Raw genomic sequence first — 21,612 nt, forward strand, 5'->3', positions numbered from 1 at the left:
AGCTCTTTTGTTATCTATGTGAAAAGATTTGACTCCAATAATCTGAATTTTAGGAATTTGTTCCAATCTTGAGAAAATGATTCAAAAGAAAAATTACTGATAAAAAATATTCGCTGGTGGGAGAATGTGACTTACAGTATACCCATTTGGTAAGAAGGTTATGCAACCAGTAAGATGTTAGTTATGAACCTTGTGTGGCAACACTAGAAAACACTCAGAAGGGGCACCTGGGTGGCGCAGTATGTTGGTATCTGACTCTTGATTTCAGTTCAGGTCATGATCTCGGAGGCATGAGATCGAGTCCTGTGCTGGGCTCCCTGCGCAGGGTGGAGTCTGCTTCTTCCTCTCCTGCTGCTCCTCCCTCTGCTCGTGCTCTCTCGCTCTCTTTCAAATAAATAAATGAATAAGAATCTTACAAAAAAATCAAAGGAAAATACTCATAAAAGACAGTCAGTGTGTGTACCACCACCATCTCTGGGAAAATGTCTATTTGGATGGAAAAGTCAGGAATGTTCAAGAAATTAGAAAAATGTTGGGTACTTCAGTGGCTCAGTCAGTTGTGTGTCTGATTCTTGATCTCAGTTCAGGTCTTGATCTCAAGGTTGTGAGTTCAAGCCCCATGTTGGAGCCCACTTAAAAAAAAAGAAAAGAAAAGAAGTTAATTTGTTGGAACGTGAGTAGTATGAATGAAGTTACTTATTTAATTTCTTTAATGCTGTGAGGTCTTGTCATAAATAGGAATGTAGAGAAAGAAGAAAGACGTGGAAGACATGCCTTTTGCCTTTTTGGAGAACTGTAAGGAGGTGACTGTCATGGGTCTGGATGTGGTGACGAATGAACTGGGCCTCTTCTGCAGGTTCCTGTCTCAAATGACTGTTCTCAGAGATGCACCACTGGGATGACGATGGCCTCCTTAAAAGAAGGCCTGACCTGGCCAGCGTGCCTCTCCTGCAGGAGAGGGGGATACTGCCATAATTTGCAATTTACTCAAGCTCTGAATTTTTTTTTAACATCTTCTGCAGGTCCTTTCTCTTGCTGAATTCTTTTGGCCATGCATCCTGTTCATGATTCTGACAGTGCTACGCTTTCAAGAACCTCCCAGACACAGAGACAACTGTAAGTGTCAGGTTCGCTGTGCTTTTTGAACTACGGAGCTCTGGAGAAAAGAAGTGCAGCTCTCTTTCTCTGTTCTTTATAGACTCTGAATTCTGAGTGGAATGAGTGAATATTCACTGTAATGTCATAATAGCTTATTTCTGGGGTCATGCCAGTTTAGCATCATTTTATATATTTTTTCTCTCAAGAATGAAATTCACACATGTCTGCTGCATCTAGCAGAGAGATTTATTCCTCTAACTACACTGCCTTTTGGGGCATAGGTTTATATGCTATCATGAACATGCAAAGAGTAGAAGAAGACATAAAAGCGGGAGATACAGAGGTGCCTGCGTGGCTCAGTCAGTTTGTGTCTGCCTTCAGCTCAGGTTGTGATCCTGGAGTCCTGGGTTCGAGGCCTACAGTGGGCTGCCTTCTTGGTGGGGAATCTGTTTCTCCTTATGTCCCTCCCCCTGCTCGTGCTCTCTCTCTCCCTCTTAAACAAATAAAATCTTTTAAAAAAGTGGGAGATACATTTCAGTTTGCCAGCATGATACTGATGGCAATGGTGATTATATGGAGGTGGTGACGATAGTGATGACGAAGATGACAGAGATGATGATGATGATGATACTGGTGATGATGGTGATGGTGATGCAGGTGATGATGCTGGTGATAATGGTGGTGGATGATGTGTGATGGTGATGATGATGATGATGGTGATGGCGATAATAGTGATGATGTGTGATAATGATACTGATGATGATGGTGACGGTGATGGTGATGATGATGATGGTGATGGTGATGGTGATGGTCTTGATGGTGGTGATATTGGTCTTGATGGTGATGATGATGATATTGGTCTTGATGATGATGATGGTGGTGATGGTCTTGATGGTGGTGACATTGGTCTTGATGGTGATGATGATGATGGTGGTGATGGTGATGGTGTCTTGATGATGGTGATGATGGTGATGATGATGATGATGGTGATAATGATGGTGAATATGATGATGGTGATGATGGTGACGATGGTGTTGATGGTGATGATGGTGGTGAAAATGATGGTGGTGACACACTGATAACCCAGTACTGTCTAACTTCCTCTGACCCAGGAACTTTATCAGAAAGACCCTTTTGTTTGTCTGGTTTGAAATCTCAACAGCATTGCCGCTTGAGAAATGAGGGCCTGTTTTCTTTTTATTGGATTTATGCCACCGGATACATGGATATTGTGGTTAGTTCTGAAAATGTTACATGAACTGGCTCAGCCAGTTAAGCGTCTGTCTTTGGCTTAGGTCATGATCCTGGGGACGTGGGATCGAGCCCCATGTCAGGCTCCCTGCTCAGCTAGACGCTGCTTCTGCCGGCTGCTCTCCCTGCTTGTGTTCTCTCTCTCTGTTAAAGAAATAAAATCTTAAAAAAAAAAAAAAAAAAAGGAATGGGCTTTATCTAAAATAGCATGTCACTATCCAAAATAATTCATTTACTCATTGGGCAAACATGCATTGTGGGCCGGCCACGTCCAAGGCCTTGCCGAGGATAGCGTAGTGGACAAGCCGTTCTCCCTGTCCTTCCAGAACTTGCTGTTGGGTCAGACGAGTACAGTACAGTGGCAAAAGTGTCACATGAGCCCAGAGGGTGGGTGACCAAGCCATGTGGGGAAAGGCTACTGGGGAACTGGCCCGTGAAACTTTGCTGGACTAAGGCGTGCAGGAGAGGAAAGATCAGGCAGAGCAACAGCCTGGGGAGAAGTGGGACTAAAAAGAGTCCCAATGCCTGAGAAGCAGGACGGGGCTGGATAAGCACACACGCAGGTCACATCCTTCAAAGGCTTTGTTTGCTGCCGAGGATGGTCAACTCCTACGGCATGCGGGAGCCCGAGGCCCTGGAGCATGAAGGCCTGAGGGAAGGGTCCGAGGCAACAGTGGAAAAATGTTTTTGAGTGTTTTAGTGTCAATAACAGCATTGAAAGGGCAGTACAACATCCGCTAGTCAGTCCGGGCGGCCCCACGGTAAGAGCCTCCTGTGACGTTCCTTATCTGACTACTCGCTGACACCGGTCCAGCTGCGGTCATCAGGAACACTGTCCCCGCCAGAAAGTGGCAAGGGGACCCCTGAAGATGCTTCTCAGACGTGGGTGCCGGTGAGTGATGGCAGGGAGGAGAAGGTTTTGTCAGAGCCTGGAAGGGGGCTGGGAGCCACAGTCATGGAGGGACCACGCCTGGAAGCCTCACCTTGCCGCCCCCCAGCTGTGCGGACCTGGGCAAGTGAGCTCTCTTCGGGGAGTCTCTTCTCCGTGAAGAAAGTGAATTTTACCGGCTTCTGGAACTGTCCCAAGGACTCAGTGAGAAAGCCAGTTGTGAGTGTGTCCCTGCACAGGGCTTGACACACAAGAGGGGACCGACACACCCATAACCCCTCCCTCACCCTTCCCACAGGCCCCAAGCCAGGTTGCTAGTCTTGGAGACAAAGTATGTCCAGGACTAGACTCGTCTATCGCTGACCCGCTGAGTACCCACTGTGCGGACCACTGTTCCTGACACATGTCCCTGAGGCAGGGAGGACCCAGAAATCACACTTGGGAAACATGCTTCTTCCTACTAGTGGGGGCTAAGACCCCACATCTCTGTCTGGTCTCCTTCTTAGCGCACTGAGCCTTGTGTTAAGATCTCCATTCACCCGTCTAGCTTCAAAGCCTGCTCATTCATTTTCATTCATTCATTCATTCGTTTGTTTGCTTGCTCATTCATTCATTGATTCACACAACCAACGTTTAGTGACTGTCCTCTGCAGGCCAAGCATCATGCTGAACAAACCCTGGGCATCGAGGGTCTTCCTGTCTTGGAGAGCACGATCCTTTCCCGGACCAAACTAGATTCACGGGGAAAGCCTTCCCCCACGGTTCTACAAGCTGCTCCTGTTAGATCAGTAACTTCCAAGTTGCCCACACTCCTCAGCATCCCCACCATGGCTGTCCAACCATCGGGGGCCTGGAGGTTGGGCAGCATGGGGGACACAGATGGCCCACGCATGATCAAGCCAGGTTGTGGCAACATTTGTCTTGAAAACCCTTGAATCCTATCCAGTTTTCTTAAACTTCTTTGCATTATATGATCTTTAACAACTAGATATGATCTTTAACAACCTCCGTCCTGTGCATGTCTAGGGACCACTGTATCTGGAGAAGGGCTGGGAGGGGGTCAGGAGCAGGGGATACAGTGACCTGATGAATCTTGGTGTTCTAAGGCCAGAGCGAGCCACACGGCCTTGCAGTGGGGGAGAGGTGCTGTGTAGGAAAGCCTTCTTCCTTTCCTGTCTCCCTCCCTCTCTCTTCTTTGAGCCCTCTGACCTTTATTTTTTTATTTTTTATTTTCTTAAAGTTTAATGTCTTTGTTTGAGAGAGAGCAGGAGTGGGGCCAGGGAAGGACAGAGGGAGAGGGAGAACCAGGCTCCCCGCTGAGCAGGGAGCCTGATACAGGACTTGATGTCAGGACCCCAGGATCATGACCTGAGCTGAAGACAGACGCTTCACTGAGGGAGCCACCCAGGCATCCCCAGAACTTTAAATTAATTACAAGATTAATAACAGAATAACACCATCTAAGACACTACCCTTCTGACGAATGCACATTGATGTCTGGTCCCAGTTGTATGGACTCTTTTTTTCTTTGCCTTGACTCTCAGGTTTTTTGCAAGCCCGGGACCTGCCCAGCCGAGGGGTCTTCCCCTTTGTCCAGGCCCTTCTCTGCAACACGGGCTCAGCCTGCAGGAACACGAGCTATGGGGGCCCAACGGAGCACCATTTGCGGTAAGAGAAACACAAGCGTCCCCTTTGGAACTCATGGGAGCAGGTGTGATGCTTTGAGGAAAGCCTCCTGCTTCGGGGGAGGTCAGGGAGCGCGCACATGACAGGGTTCATGGTCACAAGAAGATCAGGGGTGGTAAGTGCAGACTCTCGTGAGAATGTCTGCGACTAACGACTGGTTTCGGAAGGTCTTTCCACGGCTGTCGCCGGGACCACAAAGTGACCGGGGATCCACAAATGTCACTCGCGGGTAAGTTTGTTTTCTGTAGCTGAGACGTCTGGCTTCGGAATTACTGTCTTGGACACAATGCATTTTGGTGCCAGATGCCGCCAAACCAGTGTCTATGAGGGGCTCCCACTGGGGTTTTCCTGCTGTGCTCTTTTGGACCGGGATCCTGTGTGGCTGCGGTCAGGTGAACACAGTGGGGTTTACTGTCTTCTTGTTGACCTACCTGGGACAGGTGGCACTTCCTCGAGGCAAGGTACCCTGTGGCAGTCTGGAGAGGGGGTGTCTGTTGGCATCGAAGACCACACAGAGAAAGAGCCTTCTACATTCCTATGTTTAAGGCAAAGCCATGGCACAAAAGCGTATCTCATGCCCACGTGCCCTTCAGCCCCTTTCTATGTGGACGACTCCATGGCAGACACCACGCACCCCGGGACTGTCTTCTCTCTGGCGTGGGGTGTCCTGCTTTCCCGTAGTCCTCACTGTCCTGTCAGCTTTGTCCTGTTTCTTCCTTCTCATGTCGACCCTGAGCCCTTGAGGATCCCCTCCCGTCCCTCTTGCCCTGCGGTCTGACTTCCTGCCGCTCCTCCCGGCTTCTGTGTTTCCTGGGCATGTTTGCATCCTGCCCTGCGTGTCAGCCCCGTTTCTGCCTTTCCACTTCTGTCCATTCCAGGGTCCTTTACAACCAGCCGAAGCCTCGATCTCCTTCCAAGGCAGCTTAGAGTTCCATCCTTTCTCTTAAAAGGATGGAGGATGTGGGGACGTCCAGGAATCCGGGTGCTTAGAGGGAGTTCAGGAGGATTCTGTCCATGCTCATGACCCTGTCTGTCCTTCTGCGATCACACGTGTCTGTCCCCTCCCCCTTTATGCTGTCTCTCCTCTAGCCCTCACACTGTTGGGCTGCACCCCTCCGTGGTCACAGGTCCCCTTCCCCAGGAAACCCTGGCTCTGGAGTAGTTTTCTTCGTGGCCTCTCTGTGGCATGGTTGTTAGGAGTGTTTCCTTCCGGACTCTGTCCCCCTGGACCTGTTCCACCAGACCAGAGGCCCCTGGGGTTGGTCTTGTTCCGGACGTTTTGGGTCCCCTCTCCCCTGTCCATTTGTGACCTCAGAAATGAAGGGGAACCATCAGGGTGCTGGGAGACGGGAACATCAGGATGCCCTTGTCGGTGATACTGACGGACCCTGCAAGGTCTCGTTTATTTCTATGGGGCTGCAACCATGGAACTAATTTCCACTTCTTTGTCGTCTTCAGGCCCTTTCCTTCTCCTTTACAGTTTCCTCTTTAAGGAGCAGCAGAGGAAAGGCGAGTTCACAGGGTCCTGGGGGTTATGTCCAGGCCCCTCCCTGGAGCTTAGCCAAGAGCCCAGCCAGGACCAGCACTGACTCAGCCCCTGGGGCTCTGCAGGTCCTCCGTTCTGGGGGCGTCGTCGGCTGGGCTGGGTCGGGGCCATGTTCGTGGCTGCTGGCGCTGTGGTTCAGTGTGAGGGACTCCACAGACGCCCCTCATGGTGCTGATCCACTCCTTGCTCAAGGATGGGCATGCCGCTCATCTCCCCCGGCGACCGTTTACGAAGAAGCTGCTGTAAATGTGAAGATGTCTCTGCAGGGAGTGCGGTTGCTTGGGGGGGTTTCGTGGGCGTTTAGCTGCAGAACACACCCCTGCACTGGTTCCCAGAGTGCGTGTACAATGTTCCGCTCCTCACAGTCATGTACGAGGGGTCCAGACGCCCCACTTCTTGCTGTTACTTTCGGCCATTCTCAGGGTTTGAGGCGTGTTACCCGAGGGTAGTTTCGGCATTTCTCCGATCGTGAACGGTGCGGTCATCCTGTGATTTCTAAGAAACAGGTATGTGTTCATCTGACTGATGGTCTTCATCCCTGGTGTCTGGCTCCCGGCCCCCAGTCTGGGGGGATTTCCTAAATGCTCAGGATTTGTTTTCGTTTTGCTGATCATGGTGACTTTTGGGTCCCTCCCCGGGTGGGGGTGGGGTGGGGGTTGGTTGCCGGGGGAGCCAACCCGGTGATTAGAGGGATGGATCTATTAGGATCCACTCCCCACCCCTGCCCTCCTTTCCCAAGAGGGGTGAGGGGTTGAAGGTTCAATCAGCCAATGGCCCATGATTTAATCAGTCCTGCACATGTAAGGGAGCCCTCATGAAAACCCAAAAGGATGGGGTTCGGAGAGCTTCCGTGTTGATGACCACAGGGAGACAGTGCTTCCGGGGAAGGCAGAGGAGCCCCACACCCCCTCCCCAGACCTCCTCTGGGGCAGCTGTTCCCTCTGATTGTTGGCTCTTATCCTTCGTCATATCCTTCAATAAATTGGTAAACCTAAGTGTTTCCTTGAGTTCTATGAGTCATCCTAGTGAATTAATCAAGCCTTAAGAGGGGACCGTTGGAGTCTCCAGTGTGTAGCAGGTGGTCAGTAGCACCAATGACAACAGCCTAGGCTGGCGTCTGGAGAGGTGTTGGGACAGTGCTGGGGGACGGTGCCCTTCACCTGTGGGGTTTGATGCTGTCTCTGGGTAGATGGTGTCAGAAGTGCGCAGAATCCTTGGACACCCTGCTGGTGTCTGACGATTGCTTGGTGTTGTGAAGAGGACGGGGACCCTCCACATTTGGATTTGGGTCTGAGAACCGTAAGAGAGATGGCAAATTTGCTATTCTCTTTTCATGTATTTACTGGCCATGTGAACTTTGTGTGTGTGAAGTGTTTGGTCAAATCTTTTTACAATTAGTTGCTGCATTTTAATCTTGGTTTTTATTGAATTCTTAGGGTTCTTTACATATTGTGGATACAAGTCATTGATGGGAAAGATGTATCATGACTATTTTCTTCCCAGCTGTGACCCGTCTTTTGAAGAGCAGCTGATTTCTTGTTTGTTTTGGTGCTTTTTGTGTTGCTTCCTAATGGAATAATTTACCTCAGTGAAGGTCTTGAAGATATCCTCCTAGAGGAAAGAAGATTTTTCTCCTTCTTTTAGGGGTTTTACAGTTTTAGCTTTTTGTTTAGGTGCACGATCCATTTGGAGTTAATTTTTGTTTACGACGTGGGGCACGTGTTGAACTTTGCCTTGTATTTTAACTTATGGGAGCTCAGCTGTGCTAGTACCGTTTGTCGAAAAGGCTATCCTCTGCACGCTAAACCGTGTTGGTGCTTTGGTTAAGAGCTGGCTAATCCGATAGTAATATGGTAGTTGTGTTGCTGCACTCTCCTATTCTAGTGATCCTATGACAAATATTCTCAGTAACTATCACTGAAGTGAAGGTCTCCAAATGAGGGAATGTAAGACCTTCATCTTTATTATGTTTTTCAAAATTATTTTAGCTCTTCTAACTCTTGAATTTCCATGTAAACTTTTTTATTTTTAAAGATTTTATTTATTTATTCGTCAGACAGAGAGAGGGAGAGAGAGAGCAAAAGCAGGGGGAGCAGCAGGCAGAGGGAGAAGCAGGCTCCCCGCCGCTCAGGAACCTGATGCAACGACCCGATCCCAGGACCCTGGGATCATGACCCGAGCTGAAGGCAGCTGCTTAACCAACTGAGCCACCCAGGCATCCCCCATGTAAACTTTAAAATCAGCTTGTTTATTCTTACAAAAACGCCTGCTGTGAATTTTTTTTCCATTTTTTAAAAATATTTTTTATTTTTTTGACAGAGAGAAATCACAACTAGGCAGAGAGGCAGGCAGAGAGAGAGGTGGAAGCAGGCTCCCCACGGAACAGAGAGCCCGATGTGGGGCTCGATCCCAGGACCCTGAGATCATGACCTGAGCCGAAGGCAGAGGCTTTAACCCACTGAGCCACCCAGGTGCCCCGCCTGCCATGATTTTGATTGGAATTACATTGAAAATAAAGCCTTAGAGAGAATTAATTCACATACCATAACACTGACCCTAAATTAAGGTGTGCAAGTTGATAGTTCGTGGTGTATTCACGGAACTGTGCCTCCATCGCCACAGTTTTAGGACGTTTTTCATCACTCCCCCCCGCCCTCGAAAAAATTCAAAGCACCTGTATTCATTAACATTTATGCCCATTTTCTCCCTGACTCCCCAGCTCCTAGCCTACCCATCCACTCACCTGTTTTCTGGCTAGAGGTTGGACTGCTTGTCATCTCAGAGATGGAAGTACACCATTCATGGGTGTTTTTGTACCTGGCTTCTTCTACTTAGCGGGATGTCTCAGAGGTGCGTCGCGGTGGGGAGTGTCGACCCCTTCATTCCCTCTCATCCCTGCCATGTTGTTGTGCAGCTACTTTCCGTCCATCTCCTCGTCAGCTGGTGGTCCTTCGAGGAGTTCGTACATTCTGGCTATTGTGAATTACACTGCTCTGACTATACGTAGGCAAGTTCGTATAAGTATGAACTTAAGTTTTCGTTTGCTTGGGTGTATGGGAGGTCAGAAGCGACTCTGTTTTTAATGTTTCGAGAAACTCATTGCTTCCAGGATGGCTCCCCCTCTCCCCCATTCCAGCTGTGGAGCCTAAGGGCTTAGTTGATCCGTACCCTCCCCGTCCTTCGAGTGTAGCCATCCAGGTCTCTTTGTGGCTTTAATTTACATTTCCCTGATGGTTTATGATCTTGATGAACTTGGCCATCTTTTTTTTTTTTAAAGTAGGCTCCATGCCCAGCATGGGGCTTAAACTCACAACCCTGAACTCAAGACTCACATGCTTCACTGACTAAGCCACCCAGGTGACGCTGTTCAAAGGACTCGCAATGTGCACAGGAACTGCTTGGATTTGTGGTATATCCCTTAGGACTTTCTGCATCCGTGATCATGTGTCTGGAAATATGATTTTACTTCTCATTTTTCTTGCCCGGACTTTTTTTCTTTCTATGACTTAGAAAGTGTAAGGTGTTCTTCTTTACTTACTTTCTCTAGGTTTAGATTTAGATCATTGATTTTAGAACTTTTTTTTAAGTTTATATTTTTATTTTAATTTTTAAAATTTTTTTGTATTTATTTCTTATTTTTTTATAAACATATAGTATATTTTTATCCCCAGGGATACAGGTCTGTGAATCACCAGGTTTACACACTTCACAGAACTCACCATAGCACATACCCTCCCCAATGTCCATAACCCCCACCCCCTCTCCCAACCCCCCCTCCCCCCAGAAACCCCCAGTTTGTTTTGTGAGATTAAGAGTCACTTATGGTTTGTCTCCCTCCCAATCCCATCTTGTTTCATTTATTCTTCTCCTATCCCCCTAACCCCCCATGTTGCATCTCCACGTCCTCATATCAGGGAGATCATATGATAGTTGTCTTTCTCCGATTGCCTTATTCACTAAGCATGATACCCTCCAGTTCCATCCATGCTGTCGCAAATGGCAAGATTTCATTTCTTTTGATGGCTGCATAGTATTCCATTGTGTATATATACCACCTCTTCTTTATCCATTCATCCGTTGATGGACATCTAGGTTCTTTCCATAGTTTGGCTATTGTAGACATTGCTGCTATAAACATTTGGGTGCATGTGCCCCTTCGGATCACTACATTTGTAACTTTAGGGTAAATACCCAGTAGTGCAATTGTTGGGTCATAAGGTAGTTCTATTTTCAACATTTTGAGGAAACTCCATGCTGTTTTCCAGAGTGGGTGCACCAGCTTGCATTCCCACCAACAGTGTAGGAGGGTTCCCCTTTCTCCACATCCTCGCCAGCATCTTTCATTTGTTAATTTTAGCCATTCTGACTGGTGTGAGGTGATATCTCACTGTGGTTTTGATTTGTATTTCCCTGATGCCGAGTGACGTGGAGGACTTTTTCATGTGTCTGTTGGCCATCTGGATGTCTTCTTTGCAGAAATGTCTGTTCATGTCCTCTGTCCATTTCTTGATTGGATTATTTGTTCTTTGGGTGTTGAGTTTGCTAAGTTCCTTATAGATTTTGGATACTAGCCCTTTATCTGATATGTCGTTTGCAAATATCTTCTCCCATTCTGTCAGTTGTCTTTTGGTTTTGTTGACTGTTTCCTGTGCTGTGCAAAAGCTTTTGATCTTGATGAAATCCCAATAGTTCATTTTTGCCCTTGCTTCCCTTGCCTTTGGCGATGTTCCTAGGAAGATGTTGCTGCGGCTGAGGTCGAAGAGGTTGCTGCCTGCGTTCTCCTCAAGGATTTTGATGGATTTCTTTCTCACATTGGGTTCCTTCATCCATTTTGAGTCTATTTTTGTGTGTGGTGTAAGGAAGTGGTCCAATTTCATTTTTCTGCATGTGGCTGTCCAATTTTCCCAGCACCATTTATTGAAGAGGCTGTCTTTTTTCCATTGGACATTCTTTCCTGCTTTGTCGAAGATGAGTTGACCATAGAGTTGAGGGTCTATTTCTGGGCTCTCTATTCTGTTCCATTGATCGATGTGTCTGTTTTTGTGCCAGTCCCATGCTGTCTTGATGACGACAGCTTTGTAATAGAGCTTGAAGTCTGGAATTGTGATGCCACCAACTTTGGCTTTCTTTTTCAATATTCCTTTGGCTATTCGAGGTCTTTTCTGGTTCCATATAAATTTTAGGAGTATTTGTTCCATTTCTTTGAAAAAAATGGATGGTATTTTGATAAGGATTGCATTAAATGTGTAGATTGCTTTAGGTAGCATAGACATTTTCACAATATTTATTCTTCCAATCCAGAAGCATGGAACGTTTTTCCATTTCTTCGTGTCTTCCTCAATTTCTTTCATGAGTACTTTAAAGTTTTCTGAGTATAGATTCTTAGCCTCTTTGGTTAGGTTTATTCCTAGGTATCTTATAGTTTTGGGTGCAATTGTAAATGGGATTGACTCCTTAATTTCTCTTTCTTCTGTCTTGTTGTTGGTGTAGAGAAATGCAACTGATTTCTGTGCATTGATTTTATATCCTGACACCTGACTGAATTCCTGTACAAGTTCCAGCAGTTTTGGAGTGGAGTCTTTTGGGTTTTCCACATATAGTATCATATCATCTGTGAAGAGTGATAGTTTGACTTCTTCTTTGCTGATTTGGATGCCTTTAATTTCTTTTTGTTGTCTGATTGCTGAGCTAGGACTTCTAGTACTATGTTGAATAGCAGTGGTGATAATGGACATCCTTGCCATGTTCCTGACCTTAACGGAAAAGCTTTCAGTTTTTCTCCATTGAGAATGATATTTGCAGTGGGTTTTTCATAGATGGCTTAGATAATATTGAGGTATGTGCCCTCTATCCCTACACTTTGAAGAGTTTTGATCAGGAAGGGATGCTGTACTTTGTCAAATGCTTTTTCAGCATCTATTGAGAGTATCATATGGTTCTTGTTCTTTCTTTTATTAATGTTTTCTATCACATTGATTGATTTGTGGATGTTTTACCAACCTTGCAGCCCTGGAATAAATCCCACTTGATCGTGGTGAATAATCCTTTAAATGTACTGTTGAATCCTATTGGCTAGTATTTTGGTGAGAATTTTTGCATCTGTGTTCATCAAGGATATTGGTCTGTAGTTCTCTATTTTGGTGGGACCCTTGTCTGGTTTTGGGATCAAGGTGATGCTGGCCTCATAAAATGAGTTTGGAAGATTTCCTTCCATTTCTATTTTTTGGAACAGTTTCAGGAGAATAGGGATTAGTTCTTCTTTAAATGTTTGGTAGAATTCCCCTGGGAAGCCATCTGGCCCTGGGCTTTTGTTTGTTTGGAGATTTTTGATGACTGTTTCAATCTCCTTACTGGTTATGGGCCTGTTCAGGTTTTCTATTTCTTCCTGGTTCAGTTGTGGTAGTTTATAAGTCTCTAGGAATGCATCCATTTCTTCCAGATTGCCAAATTTGTTGGCATAGAGTTGCTCATAGTATTTTCTTTTAATTGTCTGTATTTCTGTGGTGTTAGTTGTGATCTCTCCTCTTTCATTCATGATTTTATTTATTTGGGTCCTTTCTCTTTTCTTTTTGATTAGTCTGGCCAGGGGTTTATCAATTTTATTGATTCTTTCAAAGAACCAGCTCCTAGTTTTGTTGATTTTTTCTATTGTTTTTTTTGTTTCTATTTCATTGATTTCTGCTCTGATCTTTATGATTTCTCTTCTTCTGCTGGGTTTAGGGTTTCTTTCTTATTCTTTCTCCAGCTCCTTTAGGTGTAGGGTTAGGTTGTGTACTTGAGACCTTTCTTGTTTCTTGAGAAAGCCTTGTACCGCTATATATTTTCCTCTCAGGACTGCCTTTTACAGATTTTGAACCGTTGTGTTTTCATTATCATTTGTTTCCATGAATTTTTTCAATTCTTCTTTAATTTTCTGGTTCACCCATTCATTCTTTAGAAGGATGCTGTTTAGTCACCACGTATTTGGGTTCTTTCCAGCTTTCCTCTTGTGATTGAGTTCTAGCTTCAGAGCATTGTGGTCTGAAAATATGCAGGGAATGATCCTAATCTTTTGATACTGGTTGAGACCTGATTTGTGACCCAGGATGTTATCTATTCTGGAGAAGGTTCCATGTGCTCTAGAGAAGAATGTATATTCTGTTGCTTTGGGATGTAATGTTCTGAACATATCTGTGATGTCCATCTGCTCCAGTGTGTCATTTAAGGCCTTTATTTCCTTGTTGATCTTTTGCTTGGATGATCTGTCCATTTCAGTGAGGGGAGTGTTAAAGTCCCCTACTATTATTGTATTATTATTGATGTGTTTCTTTGATTTTGTTATTAATTGGTTTATATAGTTGGCTGCTCCCACGTTAGGGACATAGATATTTAAAATTGTTAGATCTTCTTGTTGGACAGACCTTTGAGTAGGATATAGTGTCCTTCCTCAACTCTTATTACAGTCTTTGGCTTAAAATCTAATTGATCTGATATAAGGATTGCCACCCCAGCTTTCTTCTGATGCCCATTAGCATGGTAAATTGTTTTCCACCCCCTCACGTTAAATCTGGAGGTGTCTTCGTGTCTAAAATGAGTTTCTTATAGGCAACATATTGATGGGTTTTGTTTTTTTATCCATTCTGATACCCTGTGTCTTTTGGTTGGGGCATTTAGCCCATTAACATTCAGGGTAACTATTGAGAGATATGAATTTAGTGCCATTATTAGCCTGTAAGGTGACTGTTACTGTATATTGTCTCTGTACCTTTCTGATCTACTACTTTTAGGCTCTCTCTTTGCTTAGAGGACCCCTTTCAATATTTCCTGTAGAGCTGGTTTGGTGTTTGCAAATTCTTTCAGTTTTTGTTTGTCCTGGAAGCTTTTTATCTCTCCTTCTATTTTCAATGATAGCCTAGCTGGATAGAGTATTCTTGGCTGCATGTTTTTCTCATTTAGTGCTCTGAATATATTATGCCAGCTCTTCCTGGCCTGCCAGGTCTCTGTGGATAAGTCTGCTGCCAATCTAATATTTTTACCATTGTATGTTACAGACTTCTTTTCCCGGGCTGCTTTCAGGATTTTCTCTTTGTCACTAAGACTTGTAAATTTTACTATTAGGTGACGGGGTGTGGACCTATTCTTGTTGACTTTGAGAGGGGTTCTCTGCACCTCCTGGATTTTGATGCTTGTTCCCTTTGCCATATAATGGAAATTCTCTCCAATAATTCTCTCCAGTATACCTTCTGCTCCCCTCTCTCTTTCTTCTTCTTCTTCTGGAATCCCAATTATTCTAATGTTGTTTCGTCTTATGGTGTCACTTATCTCTCGAATTCTCCCCTCATGGTCCAGTAGCTGTTTGTCCCTCTTTTGCTCGGCTTCTTTATTCTCTGTCATTTGGTCTTCTATATCACTATGCTTTCTTCTGCCTCATTTATCCTAGCAGTGAGAGCCTCCATTTTTTATTGCACCTTATTAATAGCTTTTTTGATTTCCACTTGGTTAGATTTTAGTTCTTTAATTTCTCCAGAAAGGGCTTTTATATCTCCAGAGAGGGTTTCTCTAATATCTTCCATGCCTTTTTTGAGCCTGGCTAGAACCTTCAGAATCATCATTCTGAACTCTAGATCTGACATATTACCAATGTCTGTGTTGATTAGGTCCCTAGCCTTCGGTACTGCTTCTTGTTCTTTTGTTTGTGGTGATTTTTTCTGCCTTGTCATTTTGTCCAGATAAGAGGATATGAAGCATCAAATAAAATACTAAAAGGGTGGCAAAGACCCCAGAAAGATGTGCTGTAACCAAATCAGAAGAGACCCCAAATTGTGTGTGGGGGGGGGAAGAAAGGGGATAAAAAGAGTTTCAGAAAAAAAAGAATAAAATTTAAAACATAAAACAAATAAAGAAAAAATATAAAAAAGAAAGAAAAAAATATATATTTTAGATAAACTCATCAAAAGAAAAGGTTAAAAGTTTTTAAAAAATTTTGCAGAAGATAAAAGAAAAAAAATTGAAAAAAAAATTGAATTAACTGCAAGACTAAAGAATCATGGGGAGAAAGCCATGAGTTCAGTGCTTTGCTTTCTCCTCCTCTGGAATTCCGTTGCTGTCCTAGGTATTGAACCTGCTTTTCTTGATTGATGAACTTCGTCCTGGCTGGATATTTTGTTGATCTTCTTGGGGAGGGGCCTGTTGTAGTGACTCTCAAGCGTCTTTGCCCGAGGCGGAATTACACCACCCTTACCGGGGGCCGGACTAAGTAATCTGCTCGGGTTCGCTTTTGGGAGCTTCTGTTCCCTGAATGCTTTCCGTAGAGTTCGGAGGACGGGAATGAAAATGGCGGCTTCCTAGTCTCCGGCCCGGAGGAGCTGAGAGCCCCGGGGCCCCACTCCTCAGTGCACCCCCAGAGGACAGCACCCAATCACTCCCATATCCCCAGCCTCCAGCCGCGCTCCGAGCTCACCCAGCCTGTGACCTGTTCAAGGTAACCCCGAGCTGAGAGTTCAGTCCTCGGCTCTGTCTCTGCAGCCGGCTTCTCTGTTCTAATACCTGCGAGCTCTGTGACACTCCGACACCCTCGATCCTTCTGTGACCCTGCGGGACCTGGGGCCACGCTGACCCTGCGTGGGCTTCACTCCAGTTTAGCCGCTGGAGCAATGTCCCTCAGTGGAACAGACTTTTAAATGTCCTGATTTTGTGCTCCGTTGCTCCGCCGCTTGCCGGGAGCCAGTCCCTCCCCCTGCGGTCTATCTTCCCGTCGTTTTAGATTCACTTCTCCGCCAGTCCTACCTTTCAGAAAGTGGTTGATTTTCTGTTTCTAGAATTGCTGTTCTTCTTCTCTTCGATCTCCCGTTGGATTTGTAGGTGTTTGCAATGTTTAGATAAGCTATCGAGCTGATCTCCTGCTACCTGATGTAGTCTCAGCCTGCTACTTCTCCGCCACCCTGACTCCTCCCTAGACCTTCTTTTAACGTGAAGATTAGAAGCTCCGTATTTCTTTCTGGGCATTGTGTTAAGCCATCATGAATTCTGACATGGCGTCTTTTCATTGGCAGTAAGTTCAAGATATTAACCGAACACCACTCGTGGGTTATTTGTAGATCAGATGCTTTCTTTCTAAACATTTGAAGATTTTCCTTAAGTCTTTTTATTACAAATTTATATGTAATTCTACTTTGGTCAGAGAACACTACGTGATTTCAGTCTTCCTAACTTTGTGAGTTTTTTTTTTTTTTTAATCATCCTAGCCTATGCTCTCCTTTGATGAATAATTAATGTGAACTGAAGAAATGATTTGCCTTCCACTGGTGGGTGGGATGTTGTGCAAGTCTTCAAATCTTTACTGATTTTCTGTCTACTTGTTCTATAAAGTAACAAGAAAGGAACCGAAGTCTCCAGTCACAATTGCAGATTTTTCTTTGTCTTTTCAGTGCTGTTGGTTCTTGCTCCGTTTCCTTAAGCTCTGGTGTTAGTGGACCACATTCGTATTGTTAGATTTTTCCTCAAGGAGTCATTTCACATGACCGAGGGATGCTGTACATGACATATGATGCACAGAATGTGGTTTACTATGTATGCAACAGATAACATTCATACTACACAATGTATCATAGAAGGATACATAATCTCTTTATCCCTGGTTATAGCCCATGTTTTGAAGACGGCTTTGTTGGATATTGATGTGGACATTGTAGTTTTCTTCGGGTTAGTGTCTCATGATAGATCTTTCCCCATCTCTTAATTTTGTGGCTGTCTGTGTCTTTACAGATTTACATTTAGACAGCATATAGTTAATTCTTGCTTTATTATCCAATCTGATAGTCTTTGCCATTTAATGTATGGACAGTTTATACTTGATATATTGGGTTTATGTATCAGCATTTGTTTTCTGCTTTTATTGTCTCTACTGTACTCTGGTTTCCCTCTTTGTTGCTTGTTTTATGTAAATAGAGTATTTTTTATTTCACTTTCTACACTATTGACTTACTAACCCCAGTGTTTTTCTTTATTTTCCTAATGGCTTTGGCCGTTTCATTCTTGCGTATGTGTATCCGTAGGAGTGATTTCTAGAAGCAGAATTGTAAGTCAAGTGATGAATACATTTTTAATTTTGATGGTGTTTTCCAAAGGCTCCTTCATGGACATTGTAATATTATGCATTCTGTCTTCCAAGATGTGAGGATAGTTTTTTCCCCTGTGGTGAGACCAGGAAAGATCTGGTTGAACTTCTACATTTCTGTCAGAAAACTGATGAGAAATGATACATCACTGCCATTTTATTTGCTTTTTTCTTATTATGATGGATGTTGAACCTATTTCTGTATTTCCTTGTACAGTTTATACTTATTTTACTAGGAACTATTTATTCATGTCCTTTGTCCATTTTTCCTCTTGATTCATGATTTTTCTTCTTGATTTCCAGAGACTCTTTACATATTAAGGAGTTAAACCTTTTGTTGTATAAGTTATTAATTTTGTTGCCTGAGTTTGACATTTATTTTTTGACTTTATTTTTTAACTTCCATCTTGAAGTGATTATAGATCTAAATTGTTGTAAAACAGTTCATTGAGTTCAGTTTCCTCAAATAGTGACATCCTCTGTAACTCTAGTATGATATAAAAACCAGGAAGTTGACATGGGTACTGTACTGTTAAGTAGACTATAGGTCTTATTTTGTTTTCATCAGTTTTACATCCACTCATTTGTGTGTGTGTGTGTGTGTGTGTGTGTGTGTGTGTGTGTATTGATATACAATTTGATCTCACGTATAGGTTCATGTAACCACCATCACAATCACTATCTTGTATTGGGTTGATCAATGCACAGAAAATCCCCATGTTCTTCCTATATAGCTGTGTTCACCCTCTGTCTTCATCTTGTCCCCAGCAAGTTCTAGCGTGTCCTGTGCCTCTATATTCTTCTCCTTAGAGATATAATTACATATAAATGATATTATGTATCATTATTCAGAATTTAGATACATTTATATAAGGTTACATAAGTTGAATTATATAGATTATAACTTCAGGAGATTGGTTTATCATTTTCTGTAGATCATAATGCTCTTAAGGTCTGTTGTCTTGTTCAGTGTGCCAACTGTTTATTCTTTTTTTTTCCCCCAAAGATTTCATTTATTTGAGAGACCCAGAGAGAGAGATCATGAGCCAGGGGGAGGGCAGAGGGAGAAGCAGGCTCCCTGCTGAGTGAGGAGCCTGACATGGGGCTCATTCCCAAGACCCTGCATTCATGACCTGAGCCGAAGACAGAGGCTTAACCCACTGAGACACCCAGGCGCCCCTGGCTCTGATGTCTTAAGAAATCATTCTAATTCTGTAGGAATTGGTCTTGTCCGAACTAATAGGGAAAAAAATAGCACAGATGGTGGTAGAAAAATTTATTGCTTCATCTTGCCTGCTTGTCCCTGCAGCACTTAGGCTAAAAATGAGTCCTATCCCGGGGTCAGGGGTGTTAGCTTTGCCCGTCATTCTTGTTTATAGACAGCTGGGTGCTGGATTCTGGGCTGAGGTCTTATACACCTTCCCTCTGCTGATCCTCCATCAACCCTGTTAGGTACATAATATTAGGGTCCTGTTTCAAAGAGGATTTTCTGGGGCTCCTGTGTGGCTCACTCGGTCAAGCATCCCACTCTTGACCTCAGCTCAGGTCTTGATCTCAGAGTTGTGAGTTCAAGCCCCACATTCCACACTGGATGCGGACCCTACTATGTAATTCAGAGGACTTTTCAAGGGACACCCCATTTGAGAAACACTCTGACCCCACGGGGACCTTTAGTTGGGAACCTGAAGGGTGGGCCTGGGCGATTTTCCTGCTTCTGAGATCCTCAGACCATTTTCTGGGAACGTGTGAGTGTTGCTAGAGCTGACCCTTGCTTCCTGGTCCTCTGAGAGGATGGTTTCATTAGTGGTCTGAGGGCGGAGAAGGAAGTTCCGTCACCTGGCATGTGACTTTTCCTTTTCCTTTTTTTCCTGATTCTTTTGCAAGTGGCCTTTTTACGTGTCCTGACCCCACCGCCCCCTACCGCATTCTATACCTTGCGAGGTATTCTTTGCTAACAGACCAAGACACACCTGGACTCAGGAACGTGGAAATTGCTGTCCACCCCAATCCTATTACAGTTCTGGGATTTCCCCGGGGCACCACGAGCACACACACATCGGTATTTAATCTGGGATTTTCTTTGTATTTTTTTCTGCTGTAAACATTTCTCATGTTAGTAATAGTTTCTAATCTGGTCTTCCAGACAATCGAGGTAGTTTTGAAATAACTATTAGAAAAAGAAAGTACGGGATGCCTGGATGGCTCAGTCGGTGGAATGTGCGACTCTTGACCTTGGGGTTGTGTGTTTGAGCCCCATGTTGGGTGCAGAGATTACTCAAAAATAAAATCTTAGGGGCACCTGGGTGGCTCAGTGGGTTAAGCCTCTGCCTTGGGCTCAGGTCATGATCTCAGGGTCCTGGGGTCGAGTCCCACATCAGGCTCTCTGATCAGCGTGGAGCCTGCTTCTCTCTCTCCCTCTGACCCTCCCCCTGCTTGTGCTCCCCTGCTTTCTCCAATAAATAAATAAAATCTTTTTTTTCCCCTTTTTATTAATTTTTCAGCGTAACAGTATTCATTCTTTTTGCACAACACCCAGTGCTCCATGCAAAACGTGCCCTCCCCATCACCCACCACCTGTTCCCCCAACCTCCCACCCCTGACCCTTCAAAACCCTCAGGTTGTTTTTCAGAGTCCATAGTCTCTTATGGTTCGCCTCCCCTCCCCAATGTCCATAGCCCGCTCCCCCTCTCCCAATCCCACCTCCCCCCAGCAACCCCCAGTTTAATAAAATCTTTTTAAAAATATTTAAAAAAAAAGGAAAGAAAAGAAAAAAAACACACAACCAGTTAATCACAGGGAAATTTGCCTTAAATTACAGCATTTTCTATTGTGTGTTATTTGTGCTAATTGTGTGCTAATTCTCTGGGTTCCCAGGAGAGCTTCCTTTTAATCCTTTATTCAGAAAAGATAAGTACTTTCTTGGGCTTTTGGAATTCTGACCCATTGAAAGTGAAGGATGCCCTTTAACAGGTGAGGTTCTTGTGGGGTGTCAGTGACAGGTGACAGGTGACGGCGAGTGTGTGGCTGGGTGGATCTGGTCCTGGCTCAGCTGTGTCACTGTGCTCGCTTCCAGCAAATCCACTTTGACTCTCTAGGCCTCATTTCTTTGTGTCTAGGTGGGCTCTGACCTGAAAGACCTTGAAATGGTTTTATCCATTGGTCAGTGTTGGTTGGATCTGTTCTGACCTCATTAAGGTTACATGACCATGTCCAGGGTCATGCAGGCCGGTCATTATCTAACAAGCTCTGCCACTTCCTAGTCAGGAAAAATGTCCCCCAGTTTTAATTTTTCTTTGTCTTGGATGTGCCTGTGACACCTGGTCACAACACACTCCTAGTGATGAAGTTTTAGAACCTAGGTGAGGTTCGGTGGGCTGAGGTCCGGAGTCGATGACCAAGAAAGAATTCTTGAGACATCTTTGGTGCAAAATGGTGCTTTATTAAAGCATGGGGACAGGACCCATGGGCAGGAAGAGCTGCTGCCCCGGGGATGTGAAGAGTCGTTGTTTATATACACAGGAACTGGGTAGGTGAGAACAAAGGGGATGATGTTAGTCTCTAAGGAATTTTGGAAGCAAGGTCTCCAGGACCTCGAGGGACTAACTATTGTTGGGAGAAAGGTTATTTATTACTAGTAGTAAAAATCTTCTTGTGAGACCCTTTAGTTGTATATTAGTGGGCCATATGCTTGGCAATGATTCTCAACACTATCTTGGAGATCTAGAGATAAAGTTTCACATTTCTCCCATCAAGTGTCCTTGTTAGTGAGATTTGGGTTTAGAAGAAATTTAACTTTATTTAGGGCTTGAGGAACTGAGTTATTTGCCTCTGGAAATTGTGCTGTTGTTAACATAGCTTCTTTGTTGTAAATCTCCAGGACATTGGTAAACCAACGGAGACTCCTGTCTTGCAGGATTGTGATCTCTGCAAGTTAACTATTTGTTTCTCTTTTAGGGCAGTTAGAGGTGCCTGAGGAATGTCACACATATTACCGAGGGAAGCGGGTGGAGAGGGGGTGCAAGGTGCCAGCTTTTGCTTTGTCCTCAG

General features: G+C 44.6%; 1 protein-coding gene across 1 annotated transcript in view; it reads left to right on the plus strand.

Annotated features, from left to right (window-relative positions):
- The first annotated feature begins 770 nt into the window (after positions 1 to 770).
- ABCA13 (ATP binding cassette subfamily A member 13) overlaps positions 771 to 21,612 on the plus strand; it is a 322,891-nt gene continuing 302,049 nt past the window's right edge. Inside the window, exons 1-3 of the mRNA XM_046020270.1 lie at positions 771 to 827; positions 1,023 to 1,116; positions 4,783 to 4,906. Coding sequence (XP_045876226.1) covers positions 771 to 827; positions 1,023 to 1,116; positions 4,783 to 4,906 — 275 coding nt within the window. The remainder of the gene's footprint in view (positions 828 to 1,022; positions 1,117 to 4,782; positions 4,907 to 21,612) is intronic.

This window comes from Meles meles, chromosome 10 (assembly GCF_922984935.1).
Source record: "Meles meles chromosome 10, mMelMel3.1 paternal haplotype, whole genome shotgun sequence".
NCBI classification, from domain to species: Eukaryota; Metazoa; Chordata; class Mammalia; order Carnivora; family Mustelidae; genus Meles; species Meles meles.